At 36.1% G+C, this 13,204-nt stretch overlaps 1 protein-coding gene across 2 annotated transcripts in view; it reads right to left on the reverse strand.

Moving 5' to 3' along the window:
* Positions 1 to 462: 462 nt before the first annotated feature.
* The window catches only part of LOC129574239 (uncharacterized), a 70,722-nt gene continuing 57,980 nt past the window's right edge, over positions 463 to 13,204 (reverse strand). For both annotated transcript variants that reach the window (XM_055457285.1, XM_055456418.1), the window contains exons 4-8: positions 9,417 to 9,590; positions 9,018 to 9,066; positions 5,982 to 6,109; positions 2,856 to 3,024; positions 463 to 1,701 (exon numbers count right to left, since the gene is read on the reverse strand). In XM_055457285.1, coding sequence (XP_055313260.1) covers positions 1,019 to 1,701; positions 2,856 to 3,024; positions 5,982 to 6,109; positions 9,018 to 9,066; positions 9,417 to 9,590 — 1,203 coding nt within the window. In that variant the 3' untranslated portion in view covers positions 463 to 1,018. The remainder of the gene's footprint in view (positions 1,702 to 2,855; positions 3,025 to 5,981; positions 6,110 to 9,017; positions 9,067 to 9,416; positions 9,591 to 13,204) is intronic.

Consider the following 13,204-nt stretch of genomic DNA (forward strand, 5'->3'; position numbering starts at 1 on the left):
GTTTATGTCAGCAGCAGCAACTAAACATCATTAATATAAATGTCGATATACTCGTTGAAATGGCTGTTGTTCACTTGCGCGACATCGAAATTCTTTTTATTGCCGTTTATCATGGCAAACGAAATATAAAACTCCTTGAATAGCAGTACTATTCACTGCTATCGACAACATTCTTATATGGTTTACACATTTATTTTTATCAAAAATATTTCATCTAGTTATGGAAATTTATGTTTAATTTTCTGAGAAAAAGGTGTACAAAAGCATACATAACAAATAGATGGGGAGAACAAACATTGACATACAAACCTCCATTTCGTCGAACTCAAGCAATTTCACGTATTTTCATTTCGTTCCTTGTGCAAGATAACGGTATTTTCGGTTAATTTTGTTTCTCTTTGCAGAAGGCCGAATGCCGAATGCCTGCAGCACTTCGATATTTTAATGAAAAATTCCATTCAATTTATTCATACAGTTTAATATATATTTATTTCATAGTTTCATTTTTCTCTCCATTTCTTTCTTTAAATTTCTGTTTCTTTTGAATTAAATCAACAAATTCATTAAATAAATTTACTTAATTTTTTCTCTGTCTCTCTCTCTTCATGTGTGAACGTTCTTTCTGTCTGTTTGCTTACCTAGAATGAACTTATAATTTTTCTTCTTTTTTTATTTCTTTTGTATTTTATTTTAATTTATTTAGTTGTATTTGTTTTTCAAGTATGCATGTAGCATGGGTTTTTTTTCTCCGTTTGTTGGTTTTTAACATTACAATAATTCTTTAAAACAGCATTTCACACACAAGCAATTGGTGTGTTACCTCGATCAAATTTTTTTCTTTTTTTACTTCTCATCAACTCATTCATAATCATAATCACCGCATTTGCATCCTAAAACATTTGTTATCTAATAATCCGTCGTCATTCTATACACAGTAGAGTAATTTTTGTTGTTGTTGTTGTTGTTGTATCTTTATATAATTTTATTTTACATTTACATTGACATATAAAAACTCAATTTACAGTTGATCAGTTTGTTTGTTTTGGATCATTGTTTGTCGATTAGCTGCATCTCTACAGAACAATTTGTGGTCTAAATTCATGTCATGATCGATAATGCCAGTGAAATTATCCATTGTTGCATCATTTTTGATAAATAATGCAGTTTGCAATTGGGTGATTGCATTTGCATTCGGTATGATTGGCTGTGTCGCAGCTGCCACTGCTGCTGCAGCAACGGCGGCGGCGGTGGTGGTGGTGGTCGTCATGGCATATGCAACCAATGTGCAATTAAAATGAATATTTCGAATAAATAATTGCACTAAATGCATCAATAAATTGAACGAAATGAATTGAGACCACTGAAATAAATGCCGAATGCGAAACCAAAAATATTGCATCGTAGAAAATCGATCTAGAATGATTGTTGTTAATGGTAGTGATGACGGCGGTGGCGGCGACTCTGGCTGTTGCTCCATTGGCGCTTGCATTTGTGCCATAATCAAATCAATCGTCTCAATTACATATCGACGCCATTCGAATAATTTAAACCAGAAATTGCACTGGATGAATATAATATTGATGAGTATTGTAAGAAGTAAATAAAAACTAATAGATGATAATTTGTTCCTCGCTGATGATGAAGACGATCCCCGGACTGCATTGCTGTTAGGGTTTTCCCTGGAAACAGAGTGAGAAACGCCTATTTTTTAGTTTAATTTCACTACCGTCCTCATACTAATATTGACACAAATGACATGGAATGACAAATAATTTATTGACCCATTTCGAATATTTATTCGATGCCATGACCAAATTCAACATTATCACATTTTCAGTTGCTACCGGTCACTAATTGGGTCTGGTTTTATAAATAAAACCACGCATACACATAAATTGGTACCATCACCAGTACAAACGATAGTTGTGGCATTTGTTGAACTTGCGATAATGATTTTTCTAGTGATTTATGTGGTCTCTTCTGTACTGTTACCACAGACCTTATCGATCATGTTATCATCGGTGGTGCTATCACTTGAGTAATTATTTAAAGCAATGAAAAATAAAACCAAAACCGAATAATAAACTGAAGAAAAATCCAATTGAAATTGATAAGACAAATTAAAACTATCCTTCAAAACATCTTGATGACGTATTATCGCAGAAACGGCAACAATGTACAATGCACGTTCCACAAATAAAAAAAAACGTGTTAACTGTCGTTGTTATAATACAAATACACGAAGCAATCGTAGTTTTTATCATTGCACCGAGACCGGGAGCTCAGTGCGCAACAAAAGACAACACATTTTATCAGTTCCATATGATAATACAATTTTAGCTCGAGGCACGTGCAAGTGCATCTACATGTACGACATAGTATATGGATGATAGCGACCATACAGAGATTTTATCGTCAACAAAAAAAATCGTCAAAGCAAAACCAATATCAAACGAAACGAAAAATATTCCCGAGTCTCTTTATGTGTCCCTGTAATCTGAAAAGCCACACCTTGGAAAAAAAACACTTCTGATTGAAGTGAATTCAAATGAAACGTGTTGTACAGGGTGAAGTAGTGCAAAAGCGGTCAAAAAAATCTCATCCCTTGAAATTGGGCTTTAAAATTCAAAACTTCAATGATTTTTTTTTTCTTCATTTTAATACCATAATACACGCGTTTTGTTCATGACCCCGAAAGCTCAGTATAAATACAAATCTGACGGTTATTCAATTTTATGACTCTTGATTTTCACTTCAGCGGCAACCATTAATCAAATCGATAATTTTATGGGATTTATGACGATAATTCGAAATGGATCAATTACAACGACAAAATATGATATCAATAACGTTACCGTTTAGCACATGCACTGTAACACTTTTACTTTTGGCATTGGATGGGTTACATTGATACACTCCAGAATCCGATGGTTGGGCATTTTCAATTAGCAAAAATGATGTGGATGCTTCATCTTTCCTCGTTGTCACTCGTATACCGCCACGGGGTGAATCATATGTCACAATCTGTGGATATTTTTGGATCAAATCAATAAATTGGAGCGATCAATCAAAATGAAAAACGAAAAATGTATGATTAAATGAAGTTTTCATTCATCAAAATTGGTCTCTTATTCAAAATGTTGAGAGTACCAAACTGCTCGTAGGGTAGTAATAAGATTGAGCAGACGGTAAGTGGGTCATCAAATATGTATGAGACGTTTTTGGTCAAATTAAAACCACAGCCAACTGAAACAGCGTCTGCTATGTGGCGTATAATCAATTGGTTGTGGTGTGAATCGATCAGTCGGTAGACACCAAACCGAGAATTCTAAACCACTATACCGATTTTAATAATTCAATAGCAATACTAATAATTCACATGAACATCTAGAACTTACGATATTTGAATATTGTTTTTGGTGTTGAACACCGTGAAATCCAGAATATTTAAATAAAATAAGACGAACATCTTATTGACTCCACAAAAATTTTTCGATCAAAATAGTCATAATTTCATTTGTCATTCAGATAAAAACTTGCAAACTATCAGAAAAAAAATTTTTCAACGAAACAAACAAACAAAAATAAAAATTCTAATCGATGGACCTGAATGCATTTCGATGCGTCACACACATTATCATCAGCAGACACGACTGAGTGTCAAGTTGCTTTCTCTCGTCTTTCTCTCCGTTCCGCAATGTCAGCAAATCAAACACAAATTCGCACGTCACACAGACACATAATCTAAAGCAAATCGAATAGCGCCGAGTCGATATTGACTTTGTCAAGGTTCATATTGTCTTTGCTCTTTCTTATGAATATGCTTTCGTATGCGTCTAAACGTCGGTCGTCGTTCACTTGTTTCAATAGTCTCAAATTACGCGGGCCACTCAAATGTTCTTCTTCTAAAGAGTGTAAAGCAACAGCTGACCGATACGCTGCCCATGTGTTGGTGCAGTACGTGTGTTCACCGTATCTTACTTCTATCGGTCGTTTGGTTTGGCCGACATGCTCTTTATTACATTCACAACACTGAATACTGTATATGCCCGATTTTTTTGTCCATTTCAGCTTATTTTCATTTTTGTACACAATCTGCATATTGGATTGTGAGAATGTGTGCGTTATTTTATCGGTGATGCTCGGGTTATACGACATAGCTACGCGTTTTTCCTCAATACAATCGGAGCTCGTTTTGATTTGTTGGAACAATGTTGTTGATTTGTTCCTCTTTGCGTTCAGTGAGTGCCGATGAACGATTTTATCAACAAAAGAAGCTGGGTAGCCGTTGTTTTTGGCTACTGTTTGCATATAATCGTATTCAGTTTTGAAATTTAATACTGACAGTTCGAATGAGCACATTGAATGGAATGCGGCTTTCTTGTGTTGCATTGGGCAAAAAGAATCAATTGTTATCACTCGCATCGTACGATATTTGTTTGAGCAGACGTTAATCTGGAAAAAAAATTCTCGGCCCTGCACACAAAATTCTTGGCACTGTTGGACTCCTATAATTGAATAATTTTCGAATAGTTTTCCAATCAACTCATATTCGTGCACACGAATCAATTGGATGAATTATCGACTCGCGCGCACATGCCACTCTGAAATCTATCATTTTGTTTGTGTTCTCATAATATGTTGAATGTTATTGTTTACTGCTGTCGAAGTTTGTATTTGATTTTTTTCTTCGGTAAAATAGCTGCCAAGTGTGTAACGTACGTAGAGCTTTTTTCGTTGTTCATTCATTCAACGTCAATTATGTGGATGGAATAATTTACTGCACGCAACGGCAATTTTAATTGCAGCCAGTTTCTTAATACACTTTAATCCAACGATAATTTTTTTTCTTTCATGATTACAGCATATTTACCATAAATCAATAAAGAACAACAAGACCATTTACGTCCGCTTGAAATTCCAATCACTACGGAAGATTGGAAGCGGTTATTTTCCTCTCGTTATGAGTTAGAAATTAATTAAGCGTAAATGCACAAATGTCAATCAAGTCGATTCAGTTGAACTTGGGTAGGTACATTAATAATTATCGCATCCCAGTGGGTTGATGTGATAATTACTGGCCATTAGATTGCCTTGAAAGGGGGACATTTTCAACTGAAAAAATGTCAACACAATTCACATAGGTGGAATTCCACCATTGGAATGAAACTCGAATAACCAACGAACATAGTGGAATTGAAATTGAGAAAGAATAACAAATACTTAATTACTAAGAGTCAATCATTGCCATGGTTTGTGATTGTGTTTTTTTTAGACCCGTTCCACTTCGTTGTCATCGTCATCGATTCATAAAGTTGAAATTGAACGGACATTATTTTCAGGCGCCACCGAAATCAATAAAAATTTAATTACGAATGAGAATCGTGAGAGAATAATCTGGAACGCGCACCAATCGATCAAGCCGAGAGCAAGAAGGAGGAAGAAAAAAAAATGAGCAAAAATATGCGCGCTTAATTACTGTGGAATGTAAAAATGCAGTGATTCGTGCATAAGTCGCGTTGGCAAATGTTCCATGTAAAACGAATCGTGAACGATATTGTCGTGCTTTCAAGTTGTTCAAATTGAATTTACACGACGCTCTCTATTGCGCTCACGCTAACGGTGTATGTGTGACGTATGAACAGTTCTCATTTTTTACATTCCATTTGATTTATTTCCGATCGAATGTAATTGAATCACTAATAGTTTGTTATGGACACAAACATTTCTCATACACATCGATAAATACAATCTGCTGGAGCGAATTGATTCATCGTTGGAAATTAATGGACGGAAAAAAAGGGGTTGGACCAAAATTGTACATAGCACGAAAATAAACAAAGTGGCCATCGAAAGAGAAAAAAAAAATTACCAGCCATGTTAATTGAGACTATAGATAGCCGAACAATTGTTTGTCCATTCAACCAAAACAAACAAATTAGATATTATAAAATATGAATGAATTGATTTTTTATACTCACGGCATTATTATGATTCCAGAATATATACGCTGGTGGTTCAGGTGAATCCTCAATAATGCAGGTCAAATTTATGGTTGACCCGCTTTCGATGTACAAATCGGGTGCTCCAACAATTTCGGTCGATGGTTCTGGTGTTTGGATTCCGCATTCATCGTGTATATATAGCACGTAGATGACAGAGATATGGCATGTCGATGCAGCATTACGACCATGAGAACGAGATAGAGTATAATGCCCGCAATCCCATCCGGATAAAAATAATTGAAACGGCGTTGTTCAACCACATCCACCATTCATGTGTATGGAAATATTCGGCAAAAAATGGAAGAAAGAGAAAAATGGAGAGAAGAGATAGGGATAGAGAAAAAGAGGGAAAATAAATTTAAAAAATCCAGATGAAATTGTATGTGTGCGTGTTTTACATGAAATTTGCCAGAGAAAATTGAAATTTTCTTGATTTGCATTTTTTTTTTTGGCGGAAAAGGTTTTTTTCTTTCTATTCGAAAGAAATCGCCGCGAGGCGAACAGCCCAAAAAAAATGACTTAAGCAACGCAGATTTTTTTTCGCAGAAAAAAGAATGAACAAAAGACCAATTTCTGCGAACGACCATTCGAATAGTCATTTTAATTTTAATTGCAAAGTCGTCGATCGGTTCATTTCATAAACTTATTAAACTCTTCAGCATTTTTTCAACCATAAATTTCGCATTCCGCTTCGAATGAACCAAGAAACACGACATGGAGAAATGATGAAAAAATTACGACTAGTCAAATAAATGCATGCAGAAAAAAAAAACTGTGTCGAGTGTTTTAAGCTCCAATTGCGTCGCTTTCGCTTTTCGCAATGTAGAAGAGCTTAATGAAATTATTTCTGAGTTAATTAGCATGTTCGAGATTCTTCTTGTCATTACCTCACTTCAAATTGGCGGCGTGAAAAAAAATTTCAGCGAAAAAAGAATAAGGCGGTGGAAATACGTTTTTATTATGCTACAAATGCTCAAGTAATTAGGGGGGGGGGACAAAGATGTAAATTTAAAGGGAAAAAAATTGAATGTATTCTCAATGGTTATTTTTTTTCTTTGTGCCATCCTTCATAAAACCGCCGTGTCAAACTAATGCCCCGTTGCTGATAACAGTGTACAGATTGTGGGCAAAGAAAAACCGCCATTATTTTATCAGCGACCGTATTTTCTGGCAGTAGCTGAAGAGCAAACGGCATGTTTTGTCATAAATCTAGGAATTCTATTAAAATTAAATTTGTGAAAGTCAGAGTCTGTTGAGAACTTTTCTTGCGGATGTTGAATTGGTTGTAATGCAAATATCAGACCGGATTTCCTTTGTAACGACCACATTCCAAGCATTTTCGCTCATGTTGAAGCGGTTAATGAGCAGTTTTCTCTTTTGATGTTACGCAATGTGGATGTTTTATTAAATGTCAAATGTTTAATGAACGGTGAATCGTGGTTTTCAATAGCAACCAATTCAATGAACGAAACCAAATGAATTTTCACCAAAAAAAAAACATTCTGTTCAATAAATTTCGGTTGATGTGTTATGGTCTCAAATAAAGATACCAATGAACGATATCAAATTTTCAGCAAATCTAAAAGTATGCGTCGGAAATTGATTTTTCCAAATCATCATCATTTGATATCAACGCAGAATGTATACGAAAAAAGCTACCGAAGATCACTAATTGGCCGTATTTCATTTTCATGGGATCCGGCATAAATTCCAGAAACAGAAATAAAATCGGTCCTATATTTCTTGACCATTTTCACGTGTAATATATACGAAAAGGAAGAATTCATTTCAACAATCGCTATGTCAACTCGTATTTCCAGATTGTTTATCAAGCTTTTTGCTTATCAACGTTGCAAATCTGTGCGTATTTTTGGAACTTGTTGTCAAGCCAAAAATTAGCTGGCTCAATGAAAGCGAAAAAAATAAAATAATAATGTCATCATTACTATCATTAACAACGGGAGGTATACTCATTTATGTGTTGAAAAATGGTCGGTCATGAAAATTCATTGTACAACGCAGAAATAATATTTAAATTTCTGACGAACTTTTTCCCGTATAAAAATATCGTATTTCCATCGCATAAAAGTTATCATCAGTTGACGATGTATATGTGCGTTTTCGTTTTTATCATACCAAAATAGTAGCCCACCAAAAATATTGCAGATAAAGCGATTCGTTGTGGATGAGGAGGAAAAGGGCAGTATTTCGTGTTCATATCGTGTGTACTTCCATGAAAAACCATAATATTTTACGCGAATTTATGGAAATTGCATCAAATGACTGAATCGACTCCAACTCTCGCGCTATCGACATAAACTCCCCACGCAATTTTCCTCGTCTCTTTTTTTCCCATCAGTGCGTATAATAATTTGATTGCAGCCCAAAAAAAATGGTTCTGAATGTGACCGTTATGCGGTTCCCGATGTTTGATACACCACCGCCACCGGAAGAAAAGGAAAATAATTCGAAAAATGTGCTTTTAATTGAAAGTTATGCTGAAAAGACGGAGTCTTCGTTTTTGGTAACAAAAGTTATCAACGCTTGAATTTGATTAGAAAGTTTTATGTACACTGAGCCCATTTGACAGCGTAAAAAAACAATATAACTTGAAGCGGTTTATTCGAATAGCACTGAACATTTTTCGCTTTTGGCTTGAATTTCCAGAGTACACACGCGCAATGCTACTACTAATTTTCCTATTTGTAATTTAATTGCTTTCGATGGTGTTCGCATTCTCACGCTCACACGTTTGATGACTTTTCCCCTTGCCGAGGGAAAAAACACATTAAAACGCATGAACTTTTAATTAAAAGTAGATGCATGTCATTATAATTAAAATTCATGAAAGTGGCAAACAAAACGAAATATTATCCGTTGCTGCAGTTGGCAGATTGTCGATCGAATTTTTGGATCAGACATACCACCAATGATGACACGGCGCGTGGCAAAATGAAGAGTTTGTTCTCGTACACTTCGCTCGCTCGCACATCGACTGTTTACATTACTTACCGATGACATTCAAGTGAATGTAATGCGACATGTGTGGCGTTGTTGAAACCTGAAACATAAAAATGGTTGCAGAGACAGAGAACGAAAAAAAAAACATAAAATTAATATTGGTATTGGTTTCATTACAACATTGTTAGTTGAGTAATGCAGTAACTACATCATCAATGTTGCAATTGATGTATGCGGAAAATGTAGTATTGGCATTGGACATTCAATATTGACATCGCAGCCACATAGTCATTCATTAAAAATTTACTGTACAGAATCCAGACAAAAATTGGTAGCCCATTGTGATTTCGCCTGACATGTATGATGTGGTATGATGCCAATGATATATTTATTCCCGTAAGCCAATATTACAGTGTCTGCACATCATTAGTGGAAAATTGCACAACTCACCTGACATTCATAAATGCCAGAATCTCGATGTTGCGGATACTTTATTTGCAGTATCCAATCCTCGGAGTGCGGATGATGTATGGCACGAAAACGTTGATCCGATGTGTATGTATAGCGTCCGACCGTCAGCAAATGAATGTCACGGTGACGCACCCATGATACTTGAAGCAATGACTGAAACGAAATGAAATTATTCGATGAAAAATCGAGGAATCGGTTGAAAAATAAATGCATTTTTGTTATCGTTTGAAGTGTCTTAAATTTCAATTTCCCTTTGCAGTGGATGCCCTCGAAAAGTTTCACTTGATCGTCATTTGTTTGCTGTAAATGCTTGTAAAAGTAATAATTCAAACTGGTGTTGCTGCCAAGCTTGAATTGGATTGCAGTTACCAGAATTTTGAAGCTCGCCAAATAATAGGTCGATGCTAGAAACCAATTCAACCGTTTCACTCATTTCGATATAATCTCTTTTTCAATTATGAAATGCGAGCGAAATCGCCGAAAAAAGAGCATCGCACGCGGTCCAACGATAATTTACAAAAATCACCAATGCCTGATCTGAATTGAAAGTGTATCGTTGAGGCAGTGAATGGCTTTCTAGCCACTGTTCGACTACCTCTTTCTCTCTCACTCTCACTACGCGCCCCACTGTTCAACCCTTTCATCCAATGCCGTTCAATGTCTGAATGAACGCAGCACATAAATAATTTAACATTCAATTTAAATGTAAATTATGCTGCAAATGCTACGGGCTGCTTTTCGGTTTGCGTTTACCACTACATACATAGCATCGGCTCGATATCAGTGTATGTTTGTGTGTTTTTTTTTTTGTTCATGTAAATTGTACAGCATAATCTCGATCATTTCAATGGGCTAAATGTATTGCATAATTTTACGTTAAGCTCACGCAACTTTGGAAACCAGTTCCGAGTCGTGAAATGGTTTCATTTGTGAAACGTTCGTCACGATAAGGATGTTGGAAACCATCGAGATTCGGCTGTACTTGTGTTTTTCCTCATTGAAATTTTATACAAACATAACGATTTGTCTGCGAGTCGTTATTTAATTTTTTTTCATTTCATTTCTGTTTTGTTCAGCCGCCAACTTTATCTAAATATAGCACGATGTTAAACATGGACGAAAGAATATCAATCGCATCGATATGGAAAAACCATGAGCGCACGCATTCCAGGAATTGTGATGTCGTTTTCATTTGAAATTGGAGAGCATTGTTTCAACAATTACACGCTATCATTCGGTTGAATGGGTCTAAGTTTATTCGGCATTTATCAGTTTTAATGCATTGAAAATTTACGTACATTTGATATTCTGAATGGTATTTCTCTGTCTCGTTCATTCTCTCCTCGAATGTACGTGTTCGACATCACCGACGCAATTCATTGCGATTAAACTCAAAGGCCATACATAAGCACCAAAACACGCCACTAATAATTCAAAAGATTATTGATTTATTATAATTATTATTATCATTATTTATTTGCGCGTGTTCTTCGCAGCAGCAGCAGCAACAGCAACAACAGCAGCAACAGCAGCCGTAGTAATGGCAATAATGAAAAATCCAATGAGGTTGAGTGTTATGGGTTAGCCGATGTTCAAAAATCAACGATATCACAAAATGGTAAATTGACGTGAGTAACATGCGTGAAGTAAATATTGAGCGTAAATGCTCCTTGTTTCAATCAACTATTTTTGATGGTAAGTCAGTAGCGGAAAAAAGCCCTTCCAAACCAAAATATCTGAACGAACGAAAGAAAAAGCGATCCCATTGAACCGGTGTGCCAAGCAATGGAATGAGCACGTAAATCAACATGTATATTCCAATCGGTTTCAGTGTACAATCTTTTTCTTGTACGCAGTTCAAATGCACAGACACACGCGCCAAATGTTGATAAATAACCGAATAGCTGAATGAAAGGAAAATACCATATCTCGAGCATGCTTTTGTATCTTTGCCAAAAATGGTTCTGTACTAAGCTGAAAAAACTTAGCTAACAATTTAAAATACATTGCGCCCCGCAAGCCATCTAGATGGCGCCACAAGAAAATTTGGTTCTTATACGAGGTGTATGCTCAAGATATGGAAAATACGTCGAAAAAAAGAGAAGCAGAAAATAGAAAAGCGAACGAACGAACGGATTGACGGAGAAGGAGAAATAATTTCGAAATGTTTGGAATCTATTTAAAAAGGAGTCGGAATAATGTTATGCATCTTTTATATGGTAATTTAAATACCAAATATAGCTACAATTGGAAGGCGTGCAAGCGTACACGAATAACGTGTGTGTGTGCGACTGTGCGTGCTCGTGTGTGTGCACCTTGAGATATAAACCTGATAAATTCGACACACAAAAGTAGAAGAAATGTGCTCTAACGGATATGGTTGCAAAATGTGATTCGAAAGGCCTACACATGCCTACACTTAAATAGCAACTCGGTACTCAGCTAATGGCATGTGCCATTCATTCACATAGGTGTCGTTCGCATTTCTTTCTTCTTCTCTTCCTCCACATGTATTTTATAATTGTTCCACATCAAACAATCTTTCGGCACACGAAACACAAATAAATGATATATATGAGTATGTGGCGCGCACTGTTCATTTCACTCTCATTCATTGAGAAATCTGAGGGTTGTTTTTTTTTCTTTATTTGTGCCCGGCCACTTTTCTATTTGCTTGCACAATATTGCCATTGATGTGGCGAATGTATGGTCTGATATGTCGCCCGAATCTGATGCCAGCCGAAGCATGTGTTGGCAGTCGATTGTCGAATGTTGCCAGCCAAACGGAGTGAGAAGATAGTGCAAATGAAATGTAATAAAGGATGCCTCGAAAAAACGTGTAAAACCAATGATACAAATGGATGCATGTGATGGCAATTGCGACGGTTGATTCATATTCAAGACATTGATCACGTTCAATGTACTCGGTGTGCGCCTTCATTTCGATGATGTTTTTTCCATTGTTCCCATCTCAATTGTGTCATAGCTATTTGTCAGTGGCGCTGTCTTCGTCGGCATTTCTTTATTACGGCCATATCAATGAATTTGAATGTATCATTAAATGAAATGTCGACATTTTTTCTCTCCCTCTCTCCATCTCTCTCGTCACCATTCATCGTGCTATACACATGGCGGCGTCACGGCAAACGGAAACAAAAACAATCAAAATGGGAAAATAAATGCAATACAATGTATTTCTTGTGTTTGGTATAATGTTCATATGACATTGACAAAGTCGATTGCATGCATAATTTCCTCTCTATTTCCCTTCCTCCCTTTCTCACTCTATATTTCTTGCTCCGAAATCTCATGCAAAGTGCCAAACATTAGAACCAAAAAAAAATACATGGTATATAGCCCCAAATGGAGAAGTATTGGGTGTAGTAATTTCGGTGTGTAAGCACTAGAATTATCCACATCAAAAACAAAATCGATGCCAACGAATACCAAAAAAAAAAAAATAAAAACCAACACACACAAAATCCGCACCATCTCAAGTGTGGTCTTATACCTGACTGAAACAGAAAAAAGCGAAAGGAAAGAAGGGAGGGAGAAAGTCAGACGAAAACAATCAACAAAAGCGTCAACAGCAAAGATTTTCGTGCTGAAACTACGTTGCCATAATGAATATCGTGTGCATCGAACTGGCCGTAAAGAGTTTTTTTTTCTTCGGACGCGACATGGCAAAACATGGGAAAACACGCAAGTGCTTTTCTTTTACGAGACTTGGAATTGTTTTCGTGTTTTATTTTAGTTGGAATTTTTTT

Source organism: Sitodiplosis mosellana, unplaced genomic scaffold (genome assembly GCF_009176505.1).
Source record: "Sitodiplosis mosellana isolate CC-2019 unplaced genomic scaffold, AAFC_SMos_1.0 Smas_scaffold_1, whole genome shotgun sequence".
NCBI lineage: Eukaryota > Metazoa > Arthropoda > Insecta > Diptera > Cecidomyiidae > Sitodiplosis > Sitodiplosis mosellana.